The sequence below is a fragment of the Quercus robur genome, chromosome 5, assembly GCF_932294415.1.
Source record: "Quercus robur chromosome 5, dhQueRobu3.1, whole genome shotgun sequence".
Lineage (NCBI taxonomy): Eukaryota > Viridiplantae > Streptophyta > Magnoliopsida > Fagales > Fagaceae > Quercus > Quercus robur.
The window spans coordinates 88410032-88426724 of record NC_065538.1 but is presented as its reverse complement, the minus strand read 5'-3'; the positions used below and the strand labels follow the sequence as shown (position 1 = coordinate 88426724).

Sequence of the window (16693 nt, the reverse complement as noted above, 5' to 3'; positions counted from 1 at the left end):
GAGAGTGTGACTTCAAATAAGAAAAGGAACGAGAAAGATTGCGGATATCATTGATGATGGTATTAATAGTCCAATCAGGGGGGAGGTCAGGGGATGATAGAGGGTCAAAACAGGCCTTGGCATCTCCTTCAAAACAGACGAGGTTCCACTGCTCTTCGATTGCAAGATCCACTGCCCAAAGAATGGCGGAAGCTTCAGCTTGGGTAGGCGAACAAACTTTGACATTTGGACCAGCCTTTAACAACATCACCTCTATGATCTCGAGCTACAGCTGCCAAAGTTGTTGTGGAGGAGTTCAGCGCTGCATCAGAATTAATTTTGATTTAATTCCCTAGAACTTTGATTTGTCTAATATTGTATTTTCCGGCACCACAATGCAACATTTTCTCTCCATGGTTAGCCTGACAGTCATAAATAACAATGTTCTTTGTTTTAGGACAAATTAAATGATTTTATATATAGAATAGTTGGTTAAGCAATCCAAAGAAGTCTAAATAGTGGAACTCATCACTTGTAGGATCTTGAATTCTTGATTCACTACTTGCAGGCCATTTACTTATGATCAATTATACTTTTTATCTGCACTGTTTAATTTTCATAAGAGGAGTTTTTAATTAAAGTTCACAGTCCATCTGTAGGAGCAAAGCATTAAGCTTTCAAAGTGCAAAAAGTAGGGTAAAGGTGTCATATAGTCTCTTGTTTATGCTTACACCAAAACCAGAAGCAAAATTATTCTATCAAAAGGCAAGAAGCAATGTTTATGATATAAATCCCTTGCGTATATGTACATTTTTTTAACAGTATGAGAAAACTTTCATCTTTAAATGGTAGGGAATTAACACGAAATTCCCAAACCTGTGAGAAACAAAAATAGAGAAAACATACGCTAAAGAAAAATAATCACACGCACAAGACAATATTTATGTGGTTCGGCAATTTGTTTACGTCCACGGAGTTGTAAGGATTTCACTATTATCAGGAAAAAATACAAAGTGCGGCTATAGTTTATTCTCTCTCTAAAAAATGACAACAACCAGAACCCTAATCACCAAAACAATGTTTTCCATAAATCTTCTCAACTATTACTAGCTTATCTTTAACAAGATAACAGATAAAGTGGTATTTTGCCTGTATATGCTTGACTTTGAATGAAAAGCTGAATTTTTAGCAAGAAAAAATACACTTTGACTGTCACTGTGTATAATGCCCATCTCTTGCTTCTTACCTAATTCATCTAAGAAGCCATATAGCCAAATCGTCTCCTTTCTAGCTTCAATTGCTACAACATACTGAATTATATAATAATAATAAACAAAATCTGTATTATATATATATATATATATATATATATATTTCAGTGAGTGTATATATATATATATATATATATATATATAGAATTTTTAGTTTTCCCCTCTCTTCTCTCCTCTATCACGGCTATTATCTAGAAATTTTTAGAGAATGTTTTGATGCTCAAATGTAGGTAAGTGAATCTGTATAATGCTCAATACCTAGGCTACTTGCTTCATTACTATGCTTTCTAGAAATATGGAGAATTTGTTTGAAAAGTGTGTGGGTGTTAGAGAAATATTCAGAACATGTTTTTTGTTTTTTAATATTTGGGTTGTTTGTTAATTCTGTGTGGGTTGTCATTTGGTTTTTTTTTTTTTTTTTTTTTTTTAATTTATAAGTTTTTAAAATTTTTACACCAAACTAACCGCACCGCATTGCTAGGGTGAACCGAACCTGATGTAGACTAGTTCCTACCCCTTCACATGTGAGGTGCAGTCAAGAATGAGGGAAACCACACCCTATAGGTGTGGTGCGAAAAATCCCCTCATAACCGGCCGCGCCTCACCGTGTACAGCCCTAGGTAAGATTTCTCATATTTGTAACCGCTTGAATATTGATTAGTAGATTCTTGGGAGTGGTGACCTTAAATTCACTCGGTGGGAGTTTTTGCCTTGCGAAAAGTTTTCCCCATTTGTCAACAAATCACTGTGTCTATTTAATTTTTGCTACATTTAGTTTATTTGGTGATTTGTTGGTGCCTCTATGATTTGCATGTAATTGGACCTAATTAATCAACTTAGGTAATTGAGTTAATCAACCAGGGTCAAGCTATCTTAACCCAACAATATTGAATTTTATATTGAACATGAGCTGAATTCGAGCTCAAATCCAAACAAGATTATATGTTCAAAACAAATTTGAACTTGTTTGTAAGTTAATTAAATTCTTCTTTATTTTCATATATAAACTAATAAATATTAGATTCACTAAATGTATATTGTTATAGATTATACATCATTTTTACTATAAAATGGATATTTAAATTATCAATAAATCATAAATAATAATTTAATATTTTATCATCTTATTTACAAACTTATCAATCTCAAGTTCTTTATGATGTTTTTCCAGCAAAGCAGTATAATTCATTGGGGGGTTTTTCCACTTGTAGAATGAAGGCATTCTTACTTCATTTTACCATGAATTAAAAAAAAAAAAAAAAAAAAGTACGTTATGGTCTTATAAGTAATGCAAATACATTAGACCTTTTAGATATATATATATATATATATATATATATATATATATATACTAATGATTTTGTACCACTTTTTGTGCAGCGGTCACAAAAGACCAAAACAATTTCGTTGTCGTAGCCAAGTTTTGGGGAAACGCATATATATGATTCTAGTATTTGAGCGTATGGGTTAGGCTTTGGGTGAACCATGCACGTTGTTAAATATAAAGTTTAAGAAAGATTGAATAGTCTGTATATTGATGTGTTATACCATGTTGTATATGCTAGAGTAGATGCGGAAGAGGAAGCATAAAATAGGAACACTGAGAACACGAGGGTTACGTGGTTCAGCCTTGACGGCCTACATCCACTGAGGAATCCCTTAAGGGCTACATCTTTATTATGTATAAGAGTGTAGTACAATAACCTCTTATGTTACAATGAGCCATAACATGATTATATATAGGCGACTAAACCCTAGACTACTAGTACAAGCAGAACTGGGTTTGGGCCTATTACATTGGGCTAATATGTCTAATATATATCTCTAACACCCTCCCTCAAACTCAAGGCGGAAGCTCGATGAAGGCTTGAGGTTGGATAAGTATTAGAAGATCACTTGGAGATGCCTTGAAGAATGCCTTTGAAGAAACCATAATGAAGAATGTGCCAATTGACCAATTTTGGAGTCTCAAATGCAGAAACGGAGCCCAAAATCGGAATCTACGTGAAAAATTGAGCAAGATAGGCCTTTTTGGAAATTTTGACTTTTGGTCAAAGGTCAACGCAAAAAAGTCAAAGTCAACTGGTCCAGAGTCAAAGTCAACAATCAAAGTGCTCACGGGTCAGATTCGGGTGGTTCGGGTCAACGGTCAGTTAGGTGGCGTGGTGTTGACGAGACGGCACTACTGACGTGGCTGATGACGTGTCGCTGACGTGGACTAGGGCTGATGTGGAGCCGTTTGCATGGCTGCTGACGTGGAGGGCCGACGTCATCCGCTGATGTCAGATGACATCAGCAGTAGTTTCCAGTGCATGGAAGGCGCGTGACGGCGTCACCGGTGCGTGAAGTATATGCCAAAATCCTGGAAGCGCGTGAGAGCGCGTGTAATCTCGGATGTGGGTCGGAATCGCAGGTTTCGTAGATCGGCGGACGAGGAGGCCAACAGGGCGGCGCGTGCGCCCAGAAGACGATCTAGAAGTCAGGAATCTATGGCGGCGCGTGGGATATTTTCCAGAGGCTACTGCGGCGCGTGGAGGCACGTGGCAAGACTTCGGGTGACCGGATTTCTGGGTTTTGGTCGCGGGAGATCTTGGAGCACGTCTGTGGTGTTGGTTTCATCAGGCGAAGCTTGGAGTTGCGCAGATCTAATAAGTTAAGTCACGACTTTGCTTGAGTTTGTGGATCTTGGACACAGCACAGAGCCATGGTGGCTGCGAGATGCCGTGGAGTCTAGATCCAGCAGACAAATATGTGTGACTTCAGATGGTGGTATGCACATGAGAATCTTCTTTGCTTGCTAGAGATGTTTGTTTGATGCTAAGAACGGAGTTTGGCTCTGATACCATGTTAAATATAAAGTTTAAGAAAGACTGAATAGTCTGTATATTGATGTGTTATACCATGTTGTATATGCTAGAGTAGATGCGGAAGAGGAAGCATAAAATAGGAACACTGAGAACACGAGGGTTACGTGGTTCAGCCTTGACGGCCTACATCCACGGAGGAATCCCTTAAGGGTTACATCTTTATTATGTATAAGAGTGTAGTACAATAACCTCTTATGTTACAATGAGCCATAACATGATTATATATAGGCGACTAAACCCTAGACTACTAGTACAAGTAGAACTGGGTTTGGGCCTATTACATTGGGCTAATATGTCTAATATATATCTCTAACACACGTAAATCTAGTCTTCGTTGGCACCCCATAGATCCTAGCTTAGGCTATGGAAGTTCCCTTTTAAGTGCCAGTGTTTAAAAATCCATTCAAAAACTTCTGATTATCAAATAGACAAAGAAAAAGGAAAAAAAGGCTGGTGTTTCTTAGAAACATACATAGAGGAAAGTCACGAAACATATAGTGTATATAATTGCCTCTCATCGTGGTTCAAATAGTTTAGTAGTTACTAGCTTGTTGGATCTTGATTCATCACTTGCACTTGCAGGCCAACTTATGATCAATTACACTGTTTTCTAAATAACGTTTCGGTCTTATTAATTTCGTACTTTTTCTTTGCAATGCTTAATTAACTTCCGTAAGAAGAATTTTAACTTTATGGTCACAGCCCGTCTCTTTTATAAACTAACGCTAAAACTAGAAGCATAAAATATTCTATCAAAAAACAAAACAATGCTAGCTTATAATATCCCTTGCGTAAATGTACAATTTTTTATGAGCATTGCAAACCTTCATCTCTTAATATATTGTATCCAACAAACCTTGAGCCTAACACATGAGAAGGTCCTTGGATTATACTTTCACTTATTCTCTGCCTCTGTCTGTGTGCATGCATGGTTGTGCTTTTCTTTGTATAGACAAAGCATCAAGCTTTTTTAAAGTTCAAAGAGTAATCATCATATAGCCTCTTTTTCAAGTTAAACACAAAAACTACAAACGTAAATATTCTATCAAGACAAGAAGCAGGGCTTATAATGTTCCTTGTGTAATTGTCACACTCTTAACAGCACCCAAAAAAGCTTGAACCAAACTTATATCGGAAGTTCCTTTGATTCTTTTCTTCTTATTTCTTTGCTTTCTCTCTGCTTTACTTCATTCGGTGGCAAAGATATCTTCTAACACATATGCCGCATATGCAATGACAAGTTGTCCCTACATTAATCATGTTGAGTGCACAAGTGATATTCTTTAGGATTTCGAAATTCATTATAAAAGCTGGAAAGAAGAATGTGGACAGCACCTCTAATTAATTACCTTCTCCTCTTTCAGTTTCTTCTGTTATCTATCAATCAAATTTTCAGTCTCCATTAACTATGGCTGATGCACTACTTACTGATCTCTTAAAGCAGTTGGGTTCATTCACTGCTCAGCAGGCTCTACAAGAGATCAAGTTGCTTGCTGAAGTTGATGATGAAGTCCAAAAGTTTCAACACAATTTCGCAATGGTCCAAGTGATGCTCAACAAGGCTGAGGAAAGACAACTGACTGACCCAGATGTGAAGCCTTGGTCTGATCAGCTCAAAGATGCATACTACATGATGGATGACGTGTTGGACACCTGGAACACTGCAAAGATCAAATCACAAATTCAGAAAGAGGGAGAAAAAGTTGCTTATAGTAACGCTCCTGCCCTTGAGAAAAAAAAGAAGAAAAAGGTATGGTCCTTCTTCCCCTCTCCATGTTGTTTTAACCTTCCTCTCCGTCATAAGATTGGTCACGAGATAAAAAAACTGAATGAAACTTTAGATAAGATTCTCAAAGACAAACAAGCATTTGGGATTGACTTGAAAAGTCAACCTGAAGTAGTTGAGAGACCACCAACTACGTCCATTGTGGATGTGTCTAAAATAGTTGGCCGTGATAAGTATAGGGATGATCCACTAAACAACCTATTAGGCATGGGTAGTCAAGAAGAAAGCAATCCTCTTGTCATCTCCTTAGTGGGCACAGGGGGTATTGGAAAGTCAACTCTTGCCCAACTAGCCTATAATCATCCTAAGGTGCGAGCCCATTTTCAAAAAACAATATGGGTCTGTGTTTCTGATCATTTCGATCAGTGCAAGGTTGCCAAGGCAATCATTCAGGAGCTTGACCCTAAAAATGATTCCCTCAATAATACTACTCCTACATTGCAAGCTCTATTGCGTACAGTTTGTGATTTGATTAGGGACAAGAAGTTCTTTCTTGTCTTTGATGATGTGTGGGCTAAAGATTCCACACAAGAGTTTGAAAAGTGGGAGCCTTTCAAAGATGCTCTAAAATATGGTGCTCAGGGTAGTAGGATTCTAGTCACCACACGTAATGAGAAAGTTGCACACATGATGGGGAGCGCCAAAGCCCACATAATCAATTTAGGGAATTTGACTGTTGAGGATTGCTGGTTGATTATTAGGAGAATAGCATTTTTCAATGATAATATAGATCAACATAAGGATCTTGAACACCTAGGTAGACAACTAGCAATTAAATGCCATGGCTTGCCGCTTGCTGCAAAGCTTATAGGGGGTTACATGTGCAACAAGAGAAGAAAAGAACAGTGGGAGAAGGTTTTGGAAAATAGTTTGTGGGATTTAGAAGATGTTGAAAAAGGTCTTTTGGGACCATTGTTGTTGAGTTATTATGAATTGTCCTTAGCAGAGAAAAAATGTTTCTTATTTTGTGCTGTCTTCCCAAAAGATCATGAAATTAATAGATTTGAGTTAATCATCCATTGGATGGCACAAGGATATATTGATATTGACTCAAAACGAAATATGGAGATGGAAGACATGGCGGAAGAGTACTTTCAAAAATTAGCCATGCGCTCTTTTTTCCAAGATTTTGAGGAAGATGAAATTGATGGTAGAATTAAAAGTTGCAAAATGCATGATATTGTGCATGACTTTGCACAGAAAATGACAGAAGATGTATGCTTCACAATTAAAGGTGATGAAGAGGTTAAGATAAACTTTAAAAGGGTTCGCCACTTGTCATTAATAGTTAAAGAAACATTTCTTGAGTTTGTCTATGAAGCGAAAAATCTACGCTTTTTAAATTTGGATTTTATTTCTTCTCCGATTGTCCAATCCAAGTTATTCGACCATTTGACATGTCTACGTACATTATATTTGAAAGGTGAGTCCATTTTGAAACTTCCAAATGAGGTGGAAAAATTGATACATTTAAGATTACTCAAGTTATCTTGTGAAGAGATAAAAGAATTGCCTGAAAGTATATGTAATTTATGTAATTTACAAAGTTTGGATGTTAGTGAGTGTAGGAAACTTGAGAAATTACCCCAGGGGATAGGTAAACTAATTAATTTAAGACACCTCCTCCTGTGGGATGATGATTTTGAAGAATTTGGAATAAAATCGTTTCCGAAGGGAATTGGGAGATTAACTTGTCTTAAAACATTAGGATACTTTCCTGTAGGTAAGGGCGAAGAAATATGTAAACTGGGAGAATTAGAACATTTGAACCACATTCAAGGGACACTTGTTATACTTGGGTTGAAAAATGTGGTAGATTTTGGTGCGATCGAGAATACATTGAAGAAGAAGAACCACCTCCGTGATTTGTGTCTATCATTTAACACATTAGAGGAATTGCAGACAAAGAAAGAGGAGGAAGAGGAAGAGACAGAGAAAGAGGAGGAAGAGGAAGAGACAGAGGAAGAAAGAAGAAGAAAAATGGAGAAAGATGTAGCCATTCTAAATGCCTTAGAGCCACCTCCCCGCTTGGAATCTTTACTAATTACTTATTATAAGGGCACCACAATGTATCCTAATCGGATGATGTCCAAATTGACCTATTTGAAAAGGCTTTTTATCGAAGAGTGCCCAAACCTAGAGCAGTTGCCTCCTTTGGGGAAGCTGCCGTTGCTCGAAGAATTAGAAATAAGGGAAGCTCCAATGATTCGAAAGGTGGGAGATGAATTTTTGGGAATAGACATAGAAGAAGAAGAATTATCAGAATCATCTAAAGACATCATCATATTCCCAAAACTTAAATCTCTTATATTTTGGAGATTGGGGGAGTGGGAAGAATGGAGTGGGATGGGAGGAACAATAGAAGAAGAAGAAGAAAAAGATAATAGTGCTAATGCTTTTGTTACTAATAATACTCCAAAAATTCAAATAATGCCACGTCTTCATTCCTTGACAATTCGGTATTGCTACCATCTAAAGTCTCTGCCAGACTACCTGCTGCGTAATACTCCATTACTACAGGAATTGGAACTCTATCGATGTCCAATTCTCGAGCAGCGTTGCGAAAGAGGGAGAGGAGATTACTGGCCCAACATTTCTCACATTCCAAACCTCCGAATTGATTATAATATGTTTGGGTTGCAAAGAGACGGTCAACTTCCAGAGAGCATTGATTCAGAGGTAACTCTTCTTTTCTTGCAAAACTATCCTATCATTCTATATAAATACTCATGAATATATGGATTTGTGCAAATAGACGCAATTAACTTAACTTCTATATTTATCCCATCAAAAACAATTAATTAATAATACCAACCACGTCCCTTGATAAATTTTCCCAATATCACAAACACACTACCGCCACCAAATCATTCTATTTGTTTGGGTTGTGATATTCCTTGTTGCTCTAATCTCTCACTGGTATGGTATGGGTTCTATTATATTTTATTTTTCTTGTTTAATATTATTATTATATGGGTCATTGTGGGTTTTGTTCATTTTGGGTTATTTAAACTAATCTGACATACCTGCTATGCTTTTCTTTTGGACATGCATGTAGATGCATGATGATGTGGTTGAGGTGGACAAGATTGAGGACAGTAATCATGAAGAAGATGATGGGGCTGGGTTTGAGGCGGATGAACAAGTTGTGAAATTAAACATTGATGAAGGGGATTTGTGAATCTGGACAGTACAGGGTAGTTGACATGCATTGAAGAAAACAGATACATTGTTATGAGACTGGGTAGTAAGAGCAGAGTGTTGAAGAAGACAAAAAGTTTGAAGACAATGAAGGAGGTCAGATTCCCTTTTAAATTGCTTGAACATTACCATTAAATCTATGTTTATATTGCAACTTTATGTCTCTTATTTCTAGTTACCTTTAATATGTCTATCTTGGATTAATTGGTCTAATTCCATTGTGTGTTTAGATCAATGATTATACTCATTAAAATATATTAACTTTTAATTGATTGATTTCATTAAATTTTTGTGTGGGCATGTGTGGGATCATTAATTTTTAGCTACAAGTAGAGTTTTTTTGAATGATGATGGCGAGAACAAAGAGAGATATAAAGCCTTTGTTTATGAAACTCTTTCCATGTTTTTTCCTAATATAAGATGTTCTTGAATAGAGAATATAAAGCCTCTATACAAGTTGCAAACTTAAGAACCATCAATTTGGCAGTTTACATGCTTTTTTTTTCCCCAGTGAAATCTTTAAGGTCCCTAACACTTTTTTTAGTTGTGTAGCAGATTGATTTTTTTTTTTCTTCATGATTTGTGAAATAATGATTTTGGTGCATTGGGAAGAGCATGGTAAGAGCAAGGCTTAAGCAATGATATAAAAGTTGTTTTTGGGTGAAGATTTAAAAAAAAAAAAAAATAGTTAATGGAAAATCTCTACACCCATTATCCTGAGCTAAAAATAATATAAAAGCAAGGCATTGAGAATAGTTTGTAGAAAATTAGTATTTGATTAGTTGTAATATGGTTTGTTTAACAAGTTGGTCTGGTGGGGTGCCTATCAGGAAAGATGTTCAACATGAAGTAAAGGGGGAACTGCTTGTAACCTAAGTAGGATTATGAAGATGAAAACTTGGTCAAACGTAGGTGATTGGCTGAGCTGAACAGTACAGGATGATTGTCATACACTGAAGAAGACAGATACATCTTATGGGACAGGGTAGTAAAAGGAAGGTGTTGAAGTGGACAGAGACTTTACAGACGAATGATGAGGTGAAATTCCTTGATTACTTTGCATGATCATCATTTTCAATCCGTGTTTATTGCTACTTTGTGCCTATCATTTCTGGTTAGCGTTAATATATTTATCTTGGATCAATTTTTTGAATCCAATTGTGTTTAGATTAATGATTATAGTTGTTAAAAATATATTAGCATTTCATTGATTGGTTTTATTGAATTTTTGTGTGTTTGTGTCAGGGATCATGAATTTTAGATACAGGTGGAGTTTTTTTGAAGGATAGAGTGAGAGAGAGGAGGGATCTAAAGCCTTTGTTAACTCTCCTTTTTCTAGGATTTCTTTGACTATTTCTTCAGAACCAGAAGGATCAAACCCTCCCTTGCCACTCTTAGGGTTTGTGCTCTATCCTTGAGATGGAAATGATCATTATAAAATAGAGACGGGAATAATTGCTAGTCATAGCATGTGGTTTTAATAAAGCCCTGTTTCATGCAGGAAATTAGCAGGTTTGGGCTTACAGTTGCAGTGGTAGTGTACTGAACTCAATTTGAATATTTTGTCTTCTTCTGAGACTGTCCAACCCAAGTTATTCGACCATTTGACATGTCTACATTCCTTATATTTGAAAGGTGAATTCATTCCGGAACTTCTAATTAATAAGGTGGAAAAATTGATACATTTAAGATACCTCAAGTTATCTTGCTTTGATTTTAAAGAATTGCCAGAAAGTATATGTAATTTACAAAGTTTGGATGTTACCGAGTGTAGTGAACTTGAGAAATTACCTCAGGGGGTGGGTAAACTAATTAATTTAAGATGATGAACTTGAGAAATTGCCTGTTTGATGATGATTTTGATGAAATTGGAATAAAATTGTTTCCAAAAGGAATTGGGAGATTAATTTGTCTCAGAACATTAAGTTACTTCCCAGTAGGTGTAGGCAGTGAGGGTGATGAAATATGTAAATTGGCAGAATCAGAAAATTTGAACCACATTCAAGGGAAACTTGCAATAGTAGGGTTGAAAAATGTGGTAGATTTAGGTGAGGTGAAGAATGCATTGAAGAAGAAGACCCACCTTTGTGCTTTGTATCTATTTTTTAAGAGCAATGAAGAGATAGAGGAAGAGACAGAGGAAAGAAGAAGAAGAAGAAGAAGAATGGAGAATGATGTAGCAGCTATTGTAGTGTAGATTAATATTATATCATTTATATTTTGATTAAATTTGATTTTTCATATTATTCATTTAAGTTTCAATATTATATCAATATGGGTATTGCAAGTTGTCTTGATTTTGGGTATTTATTAGACTAATCTGACATATAACTTCTCTTTTTGGGCATGTAGTTGGAGAATAATGAAATATGAAGATATAGAAGAGGAATTTAAAAGCCTCTTTTCTTTTGTGGATGTTTGGTTCTTTCTTCTCTCTTTTGCTTCATAACTTCATTCTCACCTCAGAATTAAAACAACTAAACCCTCCCTGCCTCAGACTTAATGACTTCAGCATATGATATAATACTTTAGCATAACTGAGAGCAGGTAAAACCACAATAGAGAGCAGCAGATTACTTTCAAAATTATAGCACCGACTTCCCAGCTCCTTCCAGAGTTTCTGTGTGTCCAATTCTTATATCTTTCTGACCTATTTCTCTTCCATATATTCTTAAACAATGTTCCTAAAATCAGCTTCACCTAAATCTGACAGTTGAGATATTTTCATGCAGGATTCATAGCAATGTAAGCTACTCTTGCTAATAGTGATCTGGACTGTTGCTTGATTCCCGAGTCACCCTTTTACCTTGAAGGAGCTGGAGGACAATTTGAAGAAATAAATTAAAGAAAATGGATACATGGTTATAGTAATAGCTAAAAAGTGCAGGAAAAAAGCTTTTTTGTAAGCATGAACACCAAAGAACTGCAGGATTCTTTTGCAAATAAGCTACTCCAGGATGTGAGTCTGGATATATCAAAATTTTAGTTATGGGTGCTAAGATGTATTGTCTTCCTTTGGTGTTAAATGTGTTGTTTGCCATGCCTGGTAATTGTGAGATCATCTTTGAATGTTAGTAAAGAAAATACTTGAAGAGGTGTATTTGTGTAGTAACTAATTCTAACTTTAAGACCTGGCTACAATTAACTTTGTTTTGCCTTCAGTCCTGGTAAGACATATAAAATAATTTCAACTATTTAAGGCACCCCTTTTGACTAATAGTAAATTTAGTTGCACTACAACATGGTGAACTGGGGTCCTTAGCTTCCATTTGGCAACACTTAGCAGTTTTCAGTCCTTATACAACATGAAAACATAAGAACCAATGATTTAATTGTAGGAAAATTATGCAGGGGTTCACGAGAAATTCTTTGAAGTAATCACAACTTTTTTGCTGCTCATTATCAATTCATCAAATTGAAGATGGCTATTAGCCTTAAATTTTTAGGTTAGTTTATTTTTATCTTCATATCATTTGTTTCTTTTGTGATTTTTTCTACAATCTGATGGACAAAAATAAGACTTCTTTTGCTTGTGTTGCAGATCCCATGTACATGCTGTTCCAAGCAATGCATCGGATAATGTGTGTTAAATCCCCCTAGTGCACAACCATTTGTGGTGCAATGGCAGGGTATACGAGCTCCTATTAATGGGAGACATGCTTAGATACCATTCTATGTAAGTTCCTTCATGATTTGAAATACATTCATATTTTCCTTTGATTACAAGTATATTCAAAATTTCATTAATTGGTAGATGCAGAAAAAACAAGGTTAATTTGGGATGCTGGTTCTCTTTAGTAGTTAACTCCTATTTCTAACCTTGAATGTTTTGTCTCATTCAAGAACATCTTGCAAAAAAGTTCCATTCTCTTTCTGCCTCATCCAATCTAAACATCACACAGAAGGCTCTGTGTACAAATGGATCACTTCTGCGATGCAGCAGAAACAAGTTTAACCTGGAATGCTGGTTTCTATAATAGTCCATCTTGTTTAATAATAAATGAAAAGTAAACTGGGCAATTTATTACTAACACCTTTATGTAACCTTGTCTATGATTTTGATACTGTGAAACGTTTTTTTTTTTTTCAAGTAACAATTTTTTTAAGAAGAAAGAAGGAAGCTCTCATAGCTCAAATCTATGCTAATCATCTAGTCCTAATGTTATAGGGTTGGGTATTTGGTATTTATCAAGTTTGTAAGTCAATATCTTATGCTCGTTCTTTGTCTCAGAGCCAGAGGTGTTTCATAGCATGGAAGAGAAGCAACTGGCAGTAGGGATGAAGATATTATGAATACATTGGCTTCATTAGTTGGATTAGGTAACAAGCACAAAATGTCTTTATCTAGAACAACATTCGTGGAAGTGAACTTAATTTCTTATTGGTTTATTGGGACTTCTTAGCTGTCTCATGTCAGTCATGCCACACTAAAGGAGTTCTTTCCATAGTTTGGTTTATTTCCTTCAAGATAGAGGTAATTTCAAAACACAAGACAAACAGAAGTAATCTTCTCTCTTCCTCCCCCTCCTCTGTTTTAGGCAAATTATGTTTGTCCAGAACTCTTCCTGCCTTTTCTTTCTCTCTGTGGTGGTGTTGTTACTATTAATTGATGTTTTTTTTTTACCATGAATAGCACCTCTATCCGACCAAACAAAACCCACTTTACAAGGGAGCTCTGAGGGCGAGCACTTGACATATGAGAAAGGATTCTGAGCTACCAAAGAAGTAATTCTTCCCTTTGTACATATTACTATTGCCCCAAATTTTTCCTACAAATATTGATCTAATGCCTCATTGGGTTCAGTTTCTTCTATCTTTCTCTCCATTAATTTGTTGGTATGTTTGTCACTCATGATTTAGATCACTGACAAGGCTCATTAAGCTGGTACCACAACCCATGTTTGAAGTTTTACGCATGGAGAACGATGTTGTATACTATGAGGGTGAGTTTTATAGTGATGATGATCTGTAACATGGCATCCAATTTCATTCTTTACAGCCTTAGTGTACTCTGTTTTCTCCCCATCATTCTGTTTACGTCAATGGTTTGCATTTTTTTCTCTGGATTTTAAGTATCTTGAGCATGTATTTATGGTGGCTGTTCATAAAGATCTTTGTATTTTAGTAATCAAATCTTCCTTTTGCAGCCCAATTGCCCATACTATTTGTGGAGTTCATGCTACGGTCTGCCACTTATAAACTCTGGGTGCAGGTATTGCATGGATTATCTAGTACAGGTAACTATATATTCTTGTCTTCTTTTCTTATGAGGTGCTTTTCTATTAGCCTTTTCATATTTCCTAAGAAATAAATACTATAAATGTGTAACTATCATTAGTGATTTCTATATTATTGCTATAAAAATTTCTCAACATCTTCCTACCATGTAGTTATACAACAATGACAAAGCCTTAGTCCCAAAATTTTGGGGTCTACGATGGATCCTCCTACCATGTGGTTATCTATGTTTTCAATCATCTTGGATTGGGTAACGTGTAAATTTATAAATTCCATAATCATCTTTAGCATATATCTAACTGGGCGATCCCTTCAGGCAAATTGACTACACATAATCAGCTTTAGCTTTTATATAACCCATTTATACCACTGTTATGTCCTGCTGTGTGTGCAACAGTTGAATTGCTGATTAAGAGCTCTAGTCCAACCTTCCTTTTTCCATATTGTTATCCAATTCAACAGAATATCAAACTCTTATTTTCAGTGATCTTGAATTGCAGATTAATCTGAATCATGCCCGTTTTTGTAAAAATTTTCCAACTATTATTGGTTTGCTTTTGGGCGCAAGTCCATATAATGTTTAATTACAAAAATGCTCTTAAATTCAGCATGACGAAATATTTGCTACAATATTCAATATCGTGTACTCCACACCTTATTGAGGATTTGGTACAACCAGTGGGTGAGGGATCAAAATACAATAATGATCTTCAAACGGTGTCTAGAAGAGCTTACATGTATAGTCTATTAATGTTGTTTACTAGAAAAAGGGCAATAGAGTAGTAGTTAGCCCACTACGGAAAATTGATAGAATAATTTTGGTTTCAAAGTAAAAGTTTCCGTTGGAGTTGCAACAATAAACATAATCAATTTGCTTATAAATATGTTTTTCTATTGTCTCCCCTTCATTGTGCTGAATCACTGACCCTGTTCGTAAATTTTGCAGTGTAAAACTATTGGAGAGGCACATTTTATAGGGGTCAAAATTGTTGAGCAGGGATGCACCTCAAATAAGCTTGTCTTACATTCTGATGCAAGATCGCTAATTGATAAAGCTTGATAGGCCCTGCATACGTCAGATTAATGAAGCTCCCTTTCTCTTTGTCCTGATCATTGACCTTATTTATAAAGCTCTATACTCAGTTCATGGATGTAAAAGTGCTGATAGATGTGTCTCCATTCAAAATCATGAACATAGCATGTCATGGATGTCAAGAAGAAACAATGTCAAGCAGTGACACATGAACAGGAAATTAGGCAAATGCTTTTATGTATATCTGTAAGTTCATTCCAAAGAGTTTGTTGTTTAAATGTGAATGCCTGGATAAAACGTTTATTGCTGTAAGGACAGGTTTTGATTTCAAGAGTATGTAAATTGCATGTGTTAGTGGCAAAATTGATTTGTATAAGCAGATGCTTTTGTTAAATTTCATTTTTCTGATGGCTAATATCCTAAGATAATATTGCTGCTAAAAGAAGTGCTAGAGTGTTAATAATCTTTAATAAGCCAGTCGCTAAAAAGCTATCAACAAAGTGACCTTTAGAAGCAGTTGTTTATATATTTTTAAGCTTCTCATGTTTATTACTCAGTGAAAAAAAATCATGTTTGTTGTGCCTTTGTGTGGACCTATAATCAAATGATAAAAAATGTGCAACTAAAATTCAAGTGTTGTTGCTCCTGCCTCCCTTGTTGTTACATAAGATTTAGATAGGGACCAGTCATCTTGGTTCATAAGAATTTGATGTCCTTGAAGTTTAATTTTTCATCATAGCTAGAAGAATTGGCCCACGCTTTGTAGAGAAACACTTCTCTTGAAGAAAAGTAGACATGCTTTTGATAGAATGTCATGAACTTGCTTTGAAGTTGTTGAGCTGAACACACAAGAATTCCTACACAGAATTTCAACGTCAATCAAAAATGTTTTTTAGACAAGGAAATGAATGCAGTAGATGCTAAGGATTAACAACAAAAATTTAGGTGCCAAGAAAATTCGCTCTTAATATGCTTTGGAAAAGTTTGAGTAAGTTTCACTTCTTTGAGCAGCCACAGCCATGACTTGTTCTTCAACAATTTATCAACACATTAAAAACCTTTTTCATATTACATTGTCAACAGATATTGCTCTTCTGAATCCTGACAAAAGTATCTAATTCTAATCATTCTAAGAATTATGCCTACTTTGCAAACTTCTTACTTATAATTGATGCTTGTTACCTTAAATAACCTCTCTATGCCCACTCCTCCCCCCCCCTCCCCCCCCCCCCCCCCCCCCCCCCCCCAACAGCTCTTTACTATATGGAAAATTAGAGTATTCACATGGACCTAATCTTATAGTTCAATAATGCAGTAA

The 16693-nt window shown here is 35.8% G+C and overlaps 1 protein-coding gene across 36 annotated transcripts in view; it reads left to right on the top strand.

Annotated features, from left to right (window-relative positions):
• The first annotated feature begins 5510 nt into the window (after positions 1 to 5510).
• LOC126727652 (putative disease resistance protein RGA3) overlaps positions 5511 to 16693 on the top strand; it is a 54655-nt gene continuing 43472 nt past the window's right edge. For 18 of the 36 annotated variants that reach the window (XM_050433553.1, XM_050433569.1, XM_050433565.1 and 15 more), the window contains exons 1-3: positions 5511 to 8582; positions 8962 to 9201; positions 9933 to 10142. In XM_050433553.1, the coding sequence (XP_050289510.1) occupies positions 5526 to 8582; positions 8962 to 9084 (3180 nt within the window). In that variant the 5' untranslated portion in view covers positions 5511 to 5525 and the 3' untranslated portion in view covers positions 9085 to 9201; positions 9933 to 10142. Of the gene's footprint in view, positions 8583 to 8961; positions 9202 to 9932; positions 10143 to 10349; positions 10504 to 10605; positions 10772 to 11456; positions 11514 to 11836; positions 12064 to 12455; positions 12551 to 12645; positions 12781 to 13335; positions 13579 to 13737; positions 13830 to 13964; positions 14048 to 14251; positions 14342 to 15288; positions 15770 to 16693 lie in introns of those variants that run through there. The other 18 variants (XM_050433542.1, XM_050433547.1, XM_050433538.1 and 15 more) reach the window with 18 other exon arrangements.